Here is a 15,412-nt window from a genome sequence, read left to right on the forward strand (position 1 = left end):
AACTGCCCCTCTACCGGTCAAACTAACTCCCCCTCCCCTTCCTGACCAAACTAAACTCCCCAGCAAACTAACTCCACCTCCTTCTAGGAGTGGTTCATGATGGTCACTTACTCACAGCATGCCAGGCATTGTACAGCTTGATAAGGTGCAGATGGAGAGGCAGGTCCTGAGAGGACTAGCCGCGCCCCATAGCAATGCCTATGAGATCATCTTTAGATGCCACCGTCATCTAAGTATAGCTCACATGCAACCTCTAGCTAGACAGCCAATATTTTAACAGAAAAAGTTTGACATTGACAAAAGGTCAACAACAGCTGGGTCAACCAGGGATTAGTACTGAGTGGCCTACTTACCAGCACATTGCTACGGACAGCAAGCTCAGAACTTCATACATAGGGTTTCTGTAGATGCCACCATTGATCACACCATGGCATCTTGCACCACCCCATGCTAGGTGTAAATTATTTATTTTTATTATGGCCTCCAATGTGAACAATTAAGCATCTGAGTACCCAACCAGTTCTGCTCCCATAACATGGAAATAAGACGGACCATCATCATGCATCTGAATAGCCACCTCTCAGACACTGCCCGGGAAGAGTCAGCACATTTCCAGTACACTTCTCAGACCGTGCATTTCACTCACATATCATGGGACACCATCCCTACGTGATATATTAATGTCTTAAGGTGGGGAAACACTTTATTGATCGCTCAGCTGATTGGGTAGATACTCTTGATTAGCCAAGTACAGTCTCCCCCTGTTCGGTGCCTGCAAGCACTGTGCTAGCTCCGTGTGTACAAGCTTCTACAAGATCAGGAGAACGGACCAACAAATATTAAACATCACATAAGATGTGATCTCCCAATTCTGACCATTTCAGGAGCATTATAAGCCATTTTATCAGCTAACGCACCTGTATGCACACCTATACAATCATCAGCCCATGCACCTGATACCAAGTGATCATACCCAGGATTATATAGGTACTGTATGTACCCAGATTTAGACGAAGTTGAAAAACATTGGGCAATTGTATGAATATCGCTATTGCATGGTCCCCAAAATCAGGACTTTAGTGGGAATTGCATATGTATGGATGTGTGCCTCTAATCCATAGCTATCTTCTCTGCTATACTACACTCCTATGTATTAGAGGATCATTTATGAATTAAATCTATGAAAAAAACAATGCAGATAATAAACTTAACTCAAACAAGATGACCAGGTCTTATATAGAGCTGAAATATAGTTTCCTGTCTCCATGACAACTGTATAACTGATAGCTGAGTCCTTGCTGGTCTGCACTGTTTTACAGGATGAGCGCTGCAGCCATATTTTCCAAATGAAGAATATTTCCTTCTGCGGCTGTCATCCACGCAACAGCTGGTAAGACATATATTTATTCAGTTGAAGCTAAATATGACTGAGAATCTGGGTTTCATGGTTATGTGACTGGGCACTGTTTATTAATCAGAATAGCCATTTTCTCTTTTACCCAGTCGTATTTTGTTTTATCTCAAGATAAAAGGAACTATGTAGTTAGAATGCACTTTATCTGCTACACCAATATTTATAAAGAACCACATTTGTATTTTTTCAGAATACTTTTTTTATTGTTATTTTTACAAATGGAACTGAAAGTTGGGGCTTTCAGTTGCACTACACTAGGTAACGCATGCAGATGTGCATTAAGACTGGACTGTTGAAGCTGCAAGGCTATTCCTATGGCTGCCAACAAGTAGAAGTAATACTCCACTGCTCTGGTGAAAGTTCTAGAGCAAATCATAAACCATAAAGCACCTTAGCAACTGTGCTCCAGACTTCAGCCCCTGTTATCAGTGACCGCAAGCACCAGCTCCCATCTCATCTAAGAGGCGGAGCTTATGCCTCACTTGGATGAGAGGGACAAATAGTGAAGATCGGCCACAGCTCCTCTGTTGCTGTCTGACAGCAGAAGTGCAGTATATCGCTGGCTTCGGGTATGAGCTGCAACACCGCAAGCATCAAACCTGGGCTGGAAGCTTCCTGGGTCAATGGAGTACAGGTGTCCCCATTCTTGCTGACTCCGTTGTCTGCCCCTGGACTGCTGCCATACATTTCACCCACAGTTGAAAAAAAGGTGTTCTGGCAATGACTTCCAGCTGTAGCAGGTTTACACAGGCCGTTCAGATGATGGGATGGCCTGTCCATGAGACTGTGAACTGCCTGAAGCTGATTGGCTGGATATTTTTGACAGCATTCCAAAGTGGTAGCCCAGTGACAGAGCTGCAAGAACCATCAGAGAGGACACTGAACATATAGGTACTGTAAGTTCTGTGGTGACCTGTGAGGTAGGAAAAGACACTGCTGTACCCAGTAACAGGATCTCAGGGCCCAGTGCATAGCAATTCCCTTGTCATGTATTGAAAAAAAGAAATATTAGTTAGAAATTTTGAAACAAGGTTATGGTGATAGGAATCACTTTAAGAACAATGCATCAGCTCATTGTGTCCTGCACCTGGTCATTAACAGTTTCTATGGATGAGATGTACTAACCCTTGAATAGTGATAAAATGGAGAGTGATAAACAGCCAGTCAATCTGCTCCAACCTGTCGTTTTTCAAACACAGCTTGTGATATGGCAGGTAGGAGTTGATTGGCTGGTGGTTTATTACTCTCCATTTTATCACTTTTCAAGCTTAGTACATCCAGCCCTATTTGAATTACAGTATGCTTTATAGCAGAAGGTTAGACCAGGTAAAATAGTATAGTAAAAATGAATCTATGAGGGTACTCATACCAAAGGTTGAGAACCATGTATCTGAACTATTCCCTCTTGTATTTTGGTACCACTTTCTATTTTCTCTTTAAGGAATAATTTTCTGCCTATCTGTCATGTATGATTTCTTACTTCAGAAGAAAATAACTTCACGTGTTTCATTTTTTTCCTGTAGTTATTTTGGCTTCATCACAAAACACCCCGTCCTGAATCGATTTGCGTGCCATGTCTTTGTCTCCCAGGACTCAATGCGACGTGTGGCCGAGTGCGTGGGGTGAGTATGATACACACACACAGACAGAGCACAGAAAGAGAGACTTGTATTATTTATACATATCAGGTGTTTGCGTGTACATATAGCGGTGTGGTTCTGTTATGGATTACACTACAGGAGGTAGAGGCACCGTTCTGATAAATAACATTATGTAATGGCAAGAGAAAGTGGACTCTCTGTGAGGGCACACTAATACTTACAATGTCACTTTTATTGTCAATCTACCTAAAAAAATAAACTAGTACACATTACAGAAATTGTATACAACAAGTATAAGTTATGTTTCAAATGTATTAATGTGACAGCCTGTCATCATATAATGGTACGTCATCATAAATATCAGAGGCAACCGAAACCTACTGTGAGATACACAGGTTACAATGGTGTAATGAGTAGTAGTACGTTTATTTATAAGGCGCCGCAAAGTGTCCGCAGCGCCGTACATAGCAAACAAAAAACAAATGACAAGGTAACGTACAGGGTGTGTTGAAAAATACAGTATAAATAGGGGTATAGCTGGTAGAAATAAAATCAGCATCAGTTCAGAAGTAGGTGTCAAAATTGTCGAGGAGACTGAAGATGAAGTAGAGGAAGGGAAGAACAGGACATGAGGACAGGTGAGGTAAAGAGGTAGGGTGAGTACGTGAGGAGGGATGGCCCTACTCATAAGAGTTAACAGACTAAAAGGAGGTGGGTGGACGAACGAAAAACAACAGGATAAGTAGTAACGGAGGGGAACTGAGGCAGGATAGGAGGATCAAAAGAAGTTAGGAGGAGGTTAATTAGCACATAGACAGCTCACATGGGGCGAGATTCTCTATCACAGAAATGCGGTAAAAACCCCGATATCGGGGTTTTTACCGCATTTCTGTATTCTCTAACCCCCCTTCGCAGTCTCAGCGCTGCGGAGGGAATCGCCAGAAAAAGCTGGCGATCCCCTGCAGAAGCCTATGGGCTTCTTACCGCAGCGCTGTATGAGGAATCCGTCACGGATCCCTCCCAGCATGCCCCGCGGCCGGAGCGTCGGTCTGCGCATGCGCAGATGAACTCCTGGGTCATAGACCCGGAAGTCCAGCAACGGCGCCGCATTGCAAGGGACAGCTCTTACCGCAAGAGCTGTCCCTTGCGTTAATGACCGCATATTTTAGAGAATATGCGGTCATTAGAAATGCGAATGCCGGCGATACTGGGCTGCGGATTTTAGAGAATCCCGCCCCTACTCTGATATCAATTACTATTCATGTTCTTGTGGTAAACTTTCAAACAAAAAAACGCCATTGCTCCAATTAATACCAGGTCACTGCATGTGTCAGACACATCAGGCCTGAGTCAGGTAGGGGTTGCTGCACAGTTGTCTCAGCCACAGTTGGGACTGTTGTTGCTACTACTGCTGTGTCATCAAACCCAATTATACGGAGTAACTAAGTAGTGATGATGTATGCCTCATTCTGCAACTGCTACACAATTTTCTTGAAACAAAGTTTTCAGGATTTCTCTATTCACTTTTGTAATAATGTATGATTTGGGGTCATGGAAAGTTATAATGACACGTTGTATGGTGCAAAACGTGACTGCTTTCTCTTTTTTCCCTCTCTTCCCAGACGCGCTTTCCAGGAATTCTATCAGGAACATGTGGAGTTCAGTTGCCCCACAGAAGACATTTACTTGGAGTAACCAGGGGACTGTAGATATTATTGGGGGATGCTAGGGGTATAAATATATATACAAATCTCAATGTCATTGTCACTCAGCCAGGACACCAGAGGCAGTGAGCCTGCATGAACCTTGACATTCCTAATCACACAATCTTTAGTAAAGATCATACAATTTCTATGGTGCATCTCACATTACCCCCTTTCCTACAAGCAGACTGCAGAGACTCACCTTTACATCGTCTCTCGTTCTTCTCACAGCTAGACTTCAGAGCACCCTGAATTAATCCCTGCTTCTGTTTGCAGAGCATCTCAAAATAACCCCTTCCTTGCTTCTGACAGGAGAGCATGTAGGTTTAAAGTTTTCCCTGGCCCATTCTCATATTAAAGTCTTTTATGCTATGGGTTGCGGAGCACCATATTAACCCCTTCCATGCACCGCACAAGCAGAACAACTTAAATGAACCTGTTGCACACACTTTATCCAATGCCTATAGCACCTGCAGTCCAGCAGAGTCTAATGTTAGTATCAACCCTAGTGCACACCAACAGAGCATGACTTTACCATTTTCTGCAGAGTATCATTTCTTTAGCAGTTATGCAGACAGTCGCTCTGGTTATGTGCAGGTGTGTCTCTTAACCAAATATGTTCAGACAGATCTGCAGCTTACTGTATGTATCTATTACTATTCCTTTATTTCAGTGATGTACAGTTTGTTGCTTCTGGCTCCATTGCATTTCCATGAGCCCGCTGCTCTAGCAGTTCCCCTGCTTTCAGTGATCTGTGGTTCATCATTCGGTTATGGTTTCTCATAAGAGTAAACGGAACCCACCCATCCTTTTGTTGCTGAGCATCATACACAGTGCCCAGGGGTGGCTTTGCAATGTGACCAAGACCGCTCTCTCCGGCAGCAGGAAATGGGGGGAGGGGGGGGGGGGCAGCAAAATATAGGGCATTAATTTAAGAATGCTAAATTTCTTGCTGACATTTGTCTAAATTAGTTGTTTCTACGTTGCTGGTAGATATAATGAATAGTGGCAATGTTTGCTATTACAGTATACACTAATGTATGATATTTTGTGTAAATGGTGAGAGGAGCGATATTTTAGTTGCTGCCTCAGCCGGCACCCTGACAGCACATTTCATGATCCAATGCCAACCAGTGCTATATATCAAGGCTCATATAAGAGGATTGTATGCAAAAGTCATAATATTATTGGCAACAAGAGAAATGCTGTTGTCATTGTGGAGATATCGTATATTGATACTTGAGGCTTTTACATGCAGATAGTTAGATATTATGTGTAAGCAAAGAGGACAGTAGAATGACAGGAGGCTTATGACAGGAGGCAAAGACAGTCCTTATGCCCAAGTACAGTGCAAATATGTTGGATCCCCCATATGAGAACTCACATATCCACAAGTGACCAAGTCATATTGGCAAATGTAACCTTTGCGATGACCGTAAGAAGCTGTACTTATCTTTGCTCCAAAGAATGGCTTGATTTGTCAGCTCAGTAAACAGAAGGGAGCAGATAATAGATATTCAATGATACTGGATAATGGCATATATCTTTTTCATGTCATGGCTTATATTTTTCTTTCAGCATTAAATAAAAAAAATTGAGCTGTATCAGCAATGTGTGGTTTATTTGTATATTTGCATTTGATATCAAATATGTGTTATAGCAGGGCCAGAGTGGCCACCTGGCACTTCTGGCAAATGCAAGAAGAACCAATCCATCCAAAAAAAGCCTGACCGAGCAGCGCTGCCCAGCACACAGATGGGCTCTGCCCAGCACACAGAGAACGGCTCTGCTTGGCTGCTCAGCACACAGAGATGGGCTTTGCTTGGCTTCCCAGCACACAGAGCGGGCTCTGCTCAGCACACAGAGATGGGCCTGTGAACTTGTGGCACCCTCACGTCGCTCCGTTTGGGCGCGCACAGCCGCCAGCGCTGATATTACTGTTATGATATTCTGTCATTTTCACTAGTAACAGAAGTTAGAAGGGGTATGACTGAGCTGCACTAAATACAACAAATTTATATAAAAAGTGGATCAGGTATATGGAAAAGTTGAAAAATTTAATGACACAAATTTACTTGATACATAATTAAAAAATATATATGTAAAAGATACAGTATACAGTAACCAGAAAATTAAAAATGAATAATAGTCACCCACAGATTGTCCAGAGGTAAGTCCACAGGGGTACGGTCTCCTGTTTATTTTGTCCGAAATATTTCGGGGTGCCCGGTACCAATGATGGAGTAAATTAAATTTCATGTAAGGATCACCTTTTATTTGTATTCCAATTTGATGGAGGGAATAATCCCAGAAGTCGACCTGTCTGTCCACACCACGGTTTTATCAATCAGGCTTTTTAGGAGGTGGCGTTCCTCCAGATGAAAGATTTTGCCTTGCGGTGGAAAGGAATGGGTGCAGGTCCTTTAGGAGTTCACTCCAAAACAGCAGGTGGATATCCAGGGAGCAAGGTGGAGAAGTAATTCCTTTGTTGGAGATAAGGGAAACACGGGCAGTCCTCTGGTAGGGTGCAAGTATAAAAGAGGGGGTGTCTGGATAGCTGTGCTGAACACCTACGCGTTTCGCTGCTATCTGCAGCTTTTTTAAGGACCTTGAAAAAGCTGCAGATAGCAGCGAAACGCGTAGGTGTTCAGCACAGCTATCCAGACACCCCCTCTTTTATACTTGCACCCTACCAGAGGACTGCCCGTGTTTCCCTTATCTCCAACAAAGGAATTACTTCTCCACCTTGCTCCCTGGATATCCACCTGCTGTTTTGGAGTGAACTCCTAAAGGACCTGCACCCATTCCTTTCCACCGCAAGGCAAAATCTTTCATCTGGAGGAACGCCACCTCCTAAAAAGCCTGATTGATAAAACCGTGGTGTGGACAGACAGGTCGACTTCTGGGATTATTCCCTCCATCAAATTGGAATACAAATAAAAGGTGATCCTTATATGAAATTTAATTAACGCCATCATTGGTACCGGGCACCCCGAAATATTTCGGACAAAATAAACAGGAGACCGTACCCCTGTGGACTTACCTCTGGACAATCTGTGGGTGACTATTATTCATTTTTAATTGTCTGGTTACTGTATATCTTTTACATATATATTTATTTATTATGTATCAAGTAAATTTGTGTCATTACATTTTTCAACTTTTCCATATACCTGATCCACTTTTTATATAAATTTGTTGTATTTAGTGCAGCGCAGTCATACCCCTTCCCACTTCTGTTTCTATTGTATTGGGACTGACTACCCCTTTTATTTGACTGCTGCTAGGCCAAGCACACTCACACCAAAGCGCCCAGTGATATATTTCATATATCCTTCCTCTACCATTTTCACAAGTAACCTATATATCACAGCCCGTCAAAGTGATGTAACAATATAACTTAAATGTCAGCGCTGGAGGCGCAACACCTAAATTGACCTGCCAAGCGCCATCTAGTGTCCACAGGCACGCACATCATTGGAAGTCACAATATCTGCTGCATATTACTCATATTTAATATATTAATTACTTTTATGATCATCTTGACTTTTTTCCATTTTCAGTTGACTTTAAAGGCGAGTATGAAAGACAAAAGTAGGAACTACAATAATACCATACATAATAATCCATAAATTGTATCCCAAGCCACAGCTTCCTTCATGAGGCAGGGTTGGACTGGCCCACAGGGGTGCAGGGGAAATCTTTGGTGGGGCCCTCCCTTTTCTAAAATGTCAAGTTTCAGACTTTGCACTCAAATTATACATTGTTTCTCGATCAGTTACATTGTCTCTAATAACTGTCAACTACCATTCCCCTTAACCACGAGTCCTTACCACTATATTCCCCCAGTACGCCCTTCATGGCTCAAAACATATTTTCATGATTTCTTTTACAGGAAAAAGAAAGGATAATTATCATCTCAGCACACAATGAAGTGTTATAAAGAGTGTACAATTGTCCATACAACCAGTGTACTTCTGCTTGTAATTTTACAGAATGCACTTGATAAAGGCAAGATAGAAGTTGAATGGCTGCTCTGGGATATAGGGTATAACTTGGTTCACACAGGTCATTCATGTTTTGAAAAAGGGAATTTTGTAAGAACTTACTGTTCGGTTTCTCTGAGTCCATCCTGGTGGCACAGCTAACAATGGCATGTAGAGGGTTTGGAGGAGTCAAGACATCTATGCTATAACTAAAACACAACTCCTCCCCTGCTGCATCCCAGAAGACTTTCTGTTCAACTAGAAAAGAGGCCACTAGGAAAACACCACTCAGTATAATTCCTGAACCACATATCATGTATAACAAAACATGAAACACTGATATGAACTATGTCAGAAACAGAAACAAATATAAATACTTACTGAGTGTAAAAGGAGGGAGCAAAGGGATCCGAACAGTAAGTTGTTCCAAAAATCCATTTTTTTCTTTCATCGATCCTGGTGGCACAGCTAACCATGGGACGTTCAAGAGCCGGTCCTTTGGGAGGGTACGCTAAGGTCCGCAGCCCCTAAAACTGCTCACTCAAAAGAAGCGTCCTCAGAGGCAAACACATGTAAATGGTAGAATTTTGCAAAGAGGACCAGGTAGCAGCCTTGCACAGCTGCTCAGCCGACACCCTGTGACACACGGCCCAGGAAGACGACACAGCCCTCATCAAATGGGCATTAATCTGGGCCGACATTAGTGTAAGCAAACATTATAACCGACCTCAACCAACTAGCAAGCGTCTGTTTAGAATCCGGCCAACCTCTCATATGAGCATCGTAGAGAATCAGTCCACCGAAAGGATGAAACTTTAGCGAAGGGTCTGAACCACATTTAGATGTAAAAGTTTTTCCCTGTTCTTAGCCTCCAGCAGAGAAGATAAAACTGGAAGAACAATTTCTTAATTAACATGAAAATCCGACATAACCTACAGAAGAAAAGAGAACCACCCAAGATTAGGAACGGAGGCATGCACGACAAAGCCATTAATTTCAAAACTCTCCTGGCCAAGGCAATGTCCAGAAGAAAGATAAGTTTCAACATAACAAACTGTCGGTCCACCAACTCCAAAGGCTCAAATGGAGTACCGAGAGACCCATGACAAATCCCAAAGAGCCATAGGTGGACAGTAGGGCAGCCTGATACGAACCACTCCCCACAAGAAAAAAGGTCTGCATCTCCGTCAGGAGAGGCACTCACTCCTTAAAATGAGACATGCACTTTTTAGACTTGAAACTCAGTCCTGCTGTAACACCATCTTGGAAAAAATCCAGCACCTGTGAGAACTTTCAGCACTGAATGTATATTTTCCAGACCCTGTGATAGTTCCAGGAAGAAAACATCTTGTGAGCCTGCAACATCGTCTGAACCACTGCCTTAAAAAAAAACTCCTCTTGCTTAGTAAGAAGGTTTTAAAAGACATGTCCTCAAAGTCCATTGAGCAAGGTCCTGATGAAGGAATGGACCCTGTTGCAATATGTCCGGATGTAAAGGCAGACGCCATCTCGGTTCTGCAGACAATCTGCGAATGTCTGAGAACCAGGCTCTCCAAGGCCAATCTGAAGCGACTAGGATAACTGGTATCCTCTGGGACTTAACCCCTTTTCAGCACATGTGCTAACCGGTGAAATGGGGAAAACACAGAAGTCAGATTAAAATTCCAGGGGACTGTCATGGCAACCATTGCCCAGGCCCTGGGATGCCCGAATCCAGAACAGAGTGCTGGGAGGCCATACGATCCACCTCCGGAAAAATCCTGAAGACTTCCGGAGTTAGGGACCACTCCCCCACCAACAACTGAGTTCTGCTCAGGGATACCCGCTTCCACACTCCAGATCTATGGAATGAAGGGTGCAGAAAAAAAGCCTGTGTGAAGATCTGCTTCACCTCGAGCAAAGCTGCCCAGCTGCGAGATCCTCCCTAATAGTTCACGCAAGCCACAGCCGTTGTCAGACTGAATCCGAACTGGCAAGCCGGCAAATACCACCCGAGCCTACTGGAGCACCCTCAAAATCATGTGACATTCCAGTACATTTATTGGGAGGACAGACTCCACTGGAGACCATAGGCCCTTAAGCCTGAGGTGCATGGTCATCACACCCCAACCTTGGATGCTGGCATCTGTCGACACCATCACCCAAGACCAAATCAGGTCTTCCAGTCTTCCTTTTAAAGGGTTTTCTGAGTCCATCCACTACTGAAGGAATAGATGAGTCTCTGAAGACAATCAAAGACACTCCTGTTACATAGACCTTGGAACTCCAGACCCGCTCCTGAGAAAATTTCTAATGGAGTGGAACCAATCAAATTTTAAAGTCTCTAAAGTAGGATGGCAGTAACTGGGACTTCCTCATGTTCAGGATCCAGCCATGGATGTTCCGTCTCTGCCTTAATTAGGAGGTCATCCAAATAGGAGTGATGGATATGTCCCAAAGGCGAAGAAGAGCTGCCATGACCACCACAATCCTTACAAGGACCCTGGGTGCTGTGGCTAGGCCAAACGGAAGAGCCTGAAACTGGGAATTACTTATTCTTAGGGAAGACTGTAGCAAAGACTGATTCCCCCTCTAAATGGGCATGTGACAACAGGCATCTGAAATGTCCAGAGATGCCAGATACTCTCCCAGTTCCATACTCTGATTACTGACCGCAGAGACTTCATCCTGAAATGATCCACCCACAAATACTTGAGTGACTTCCGTGTGAGGATGGGCCTGAAAGACCCGTGTGGTTTGGGAACTAAAAAGAGGATTGAATAGAACCCTCTTGTCCGTACCCCTTTGGGTACCGGAACTATCATTCCATTCTGTATAGAGACTCCACTGCTCCAAAAAGTGCCCGTCTCTTCAAAATGTCATAGGGCCAGGCCCCATAGGTTTAACATGTAACCCTTGGAGACCAAACTCTGAGCCCAAAGGTCCTGACAGAAACCAGCTGGTCTGAAACTTAAAAGACGACGTCCACTCTGATCCCAGGCTGAGGATCACACACCCTGTCATGCAGAGGGTTTGTCCGCTGATTTGGAGGTGGGTTTCTTAGAGAAAAAACAAATCTAGACCAGTCGAGGATCTCCCTCTTGCGTACTCCTTCTGCCTGTAGCCTGATTAATCAGAGACTTGAGTCAAATAAGACCCCACCTGTGAAAGCCAGAGCTTCAAGGGACTACTTGGATTCTAGATCTACTTTCCAAGCCCCAACGCCCTAGCAGCAATAGTGGTAGCAGAAATATGAGATGCCAGCTAGGTCCCTCTGAATTGCTTGCCCAGTTCTGAACTGGGAATCTCACTCGTGTGAGGCAAATGTGATAACCACTGCACTACAGAAGCTTCTTGCCAGCAGGCATGGGGTAAAGATTCTCAAATCTACTGTGACTGACAACCCTTTCATCAGGTGTCTACCAGGCCTCCCTAGTAAGTTCTGACAACTCAGACAAAAGTGTAAATGCCACCACAAATGTACACTTTCACTTAAAATGACCTTCCGTCTGTGAACTTCCCTCATCATCTTCTATATTCAATATGTTAATAAGGACCCCAGGATCCATGATGTTAGGCATTGATCCTTAACACATTTCCTCCTGAGGTCTGACTCTTTGATTATGGCAGTGCGTCATGCACTGCCATACTCAAATCCTGCACTCCCAGTGCTGAGGAATCAAAATCCTCCTTCTGCACCCAGGGATTATTTTCAGAGAAAGTCCCCTCCTCTTAAGAGTCAGACCTCTGGTGGAAATGTGTTAAGGATCAACGCCTAACATCATGGATCCTGGGGTCCTTAACATATTGTTCCAGAGAAGAATTTGTTAAGGACCAGAGAACTACTGAGAACCTCATTCTGTTTAGTCAGAATTTACACTAAATCCAACATGGAATTAGTGTACTGGTTCTGACCGATCAGTCCTCTGTGACTGTGCACCACTGGGAATAGACATTCTGCACTGATCCCACTGTATAAAGACTGCCAGCATGGAGAACCACTACAGTGTGTGGGCGGATAAATGAAGGATCTGCCGGGCGGAGACTGGTGAGAATGCCCCCCCCCCCCATTTTGGGAGACCTCTAAACTCTTTCTGACTTTCCAAAGATTCTACAAATGGCATTGACAAAATAATTCAAGTGCACGCACATCAGAGGCATCCACCCAAGTTCCTTCTTCAGGCCGGTAACCATTCTATTCTATAAAATATTGTAGATAAACAAATCCATGACAGGAGTCAAGAAGTCTCTTAACTTTGAACTGTACTCCGCTCCTAATGTGTACATTGGGAGGTAATTGGTTCAAAACTAGAGACATCAGGAGAGAAATCTGAAATTAGTTTGGGATGCATAGGCGAAGGTCATAGAATGTACCCGTAACCTTAAGTTCCATGTCGACAACTATACTTGGTTCCCTACTTTAAGGCTAGGAGCCACCCTCCTTTTCCTCTCTGCTGCTTTTTTTTAGTGGTTTTATGAAGAGTACAATGAACGTCTTTCCAAATTTTGGAAAACCAGTGTAGAGATGTTTCCATCGTAGGTAGATCACAAAAAGGTACACTCTGAAATTCTGGTGGTTGTGGATGTCTTCCATACACTGTAAAGAAAGGTGTAGTACCAGAGCAAATGTGATAGGAATTGTTTTGGGTGAATTCATCCCAAGGCAGTTTATCTAGCCAGTCATCCTGTGAGAAGATATGTATAGTCGAAGAAAGGTTTCCAAGTCCTGGTTTATTCGTTTGGTCTGACCATTTGTTTGTGGATGATATGCTGAAGAAAACTGTAGTTTGATTTGTAGGCCTGAGCATAACGATATCCAAAATTTGGCTACAAACAGGGGGGAGGGGAGTCTTAGAATGCACACCCTATTTATATGTGGTGATATCATGCTGGAAGTTGTAGTTCTGTAAAGAAAAGTCATATGTTCTTGGTATATTAATTGGCCAATAAATATCTGCCCACCAACCAACTTCACAGTGACCTCAATATCTCTGGTAGGTCCCTAATACTAAGTTTGGATTAGGGGCGCGGGACCCCAAAAAAGCTGGCGAAAGCAGTCACCCCAGGGCAACCCCTGTATTAGGGACCCACCAGAGATAATGAGGTCATTGTGAAGCTGTTCGGTGGGCAGATAATTATTGGTCTATTAATATACCAAGAACCTCGAATTTTGATGAACAATGTGGAGTGTGCATCTGTACCATGTGTTTTTTCTTTTCAGAGCTACAGACTGGACTACCTGATCGGACACAATGGCCCTTATTCTGATCGGTGCGGATATATCCGCGTGCGTTCGGCCCGCCGATGTTTTGTGTCTGCGCATGTGCAGACTCGTCTCTGCGCATGTGCGAGCGGGGCGTACGGCCAAGTCCAGCATGATATGTGAACACTCCGAACAGGGGGTGGAGAGGGGCGTGAAGGGCTATTTGGGCTCATTACCATATGCATACGCCCCGCGTTTCATGGGAGTTCCCATGAAAACGCTGGGCGTACGTATGGTAATGCGGCCGTGACGCACGTGTAGGGGGCGGACATATGACCTCGCCGGATGTCAGCTGCCCGCCCAGATCCCTGCTTTTGCACGGAAAAATGTCCGTGTGGTCTGAGGTTGCGGGTGCTGGTGGAGCACACGGTCCTGCATTCGATGGTCTGCGACCATCGAATGATGGGGGAGGTTCCCATAGATGGAGGAGGCGTATTCCGTGAAAAATACACGTGCGGTCCGTTCGGCCAGCTTCTTACCGCATACGGAGGGAGTTGGCGATCCGTATGGAAGGCGGGGTTTCGCACGCACGGTCATTGTGCTTAAGCGTGATATATACCATTTTCCATCCATTTAACTATTGTCCTGAATGACAGCGCAGTGTGTAATCCCTACATAAAGCCATCTCAGAATTACAGTATATGAAGAAAATCCTTATTTCGACCAAAATGCATCTCCAAATCTTGCAGGATGTTCCCAATGGTTAGAACCTACCAAATGTAGAACAAGGATGGGCAACCAGTGACAGGGTGACTAATAATGTCTGATACGATCCCGCAGAAGGGTATCGGAAGTCTAGGTCGAAAGCCAATAGGTCATTAACAAAAGATGAGGGGACAAAGAAGTGACACATAAAAAGGTTGATATGAGCTATTTTGGAAAAAATTCTCATTTGTTAACTTTTTCATAGTTTACCATCCACGTGGACACTGATAGAAAATGGTAAAGTAGCCCAAAGCATAGCAAGTAAAGCGAGCCATGCAAGGGGATGTGGTACACTATTTGGGGGTCATTTACAGGTCCATCTTTTTCCTTGTTTTTTTTTGTCGATCTATTGCTGTTGACTTAGACATTGTCTGTGAGCTATCCAACACCCCTAAAGAAGAGCTACTGTACTGTAGCAGGAATTGCAGAAAGAGATAATGCTAGTTACAGTTTAAAGGTGTCTGGGCATCACAGCTTGCTAAGTATGATGCTGCATAACTACATACCAGCCAGAGTGCCCATGCCGACTCCTGTCCATTGCCCTAAGAACTGGACCATAGGCAATGGAAAAAGTTGGCCAGTCTGGTGAATCAAGTTTTCTTTCACATTGGCCAGGAACATGTCAATTGTTAACCTGTGGAATAGATGGCACCAGAATGTACAGAGAAGTCTAGTGCACGGGGGGGGGGGGGGGGGGGTAGTGTTATGGTCTGGGAAATGTTCTGCTAGGAACCTGGGTCCTGGCATTCATGTGGATGTTA

General features: G+C 44.0%; 1 protein-coding gene across 1 annotated transcript in view; it reads left to right on the top strand.

The window, feature by feature from the left end:
* Positions 1 to 6,322, top strand: part of MAPK8IP2 (mitogen-activated protein kinase 8 interacting protein 2) — a 69,126-nt gene extending 62,804 nt beyond the window's left edge. Inside the window, exons 10-12 of the mRNA XM_083183194.1 lie at positions 1,320 to 1,390; positions 2,938 to 3,036; positions 4,638 to 6,322. Coding sequence (XP_083039320.1) covers positions 1,320 to 1,390; positions 2,938 to 3,036; positions 4,638 to 4,710 — 243 coding nt within the window. The 3' untranslated portion in view covers positions 4,711 to 6,322. The remainder of the gene's footprint in view (positions 1 to 1,319; positions 1,391 to 2,937; positions 3,037 to 4,637) is intronic.
* Positions 6,323 to 15,412: the final 9,090 nt, after the last annotated feature.

This window comes from Crinia signifera, chromosome 4 (genome assembly GCF_055691185.1).
Source record: "Crinia signifera chromosome 4, ASM5569118v1, whole genome shotgun sequence".
In the NCBI taxonomy this organism is placed as follows: Eukaryota; Metazoa; Chordata; class Amphibia; order Anura; family Myobatrachidae; genus Crinia; species Crinia signifera.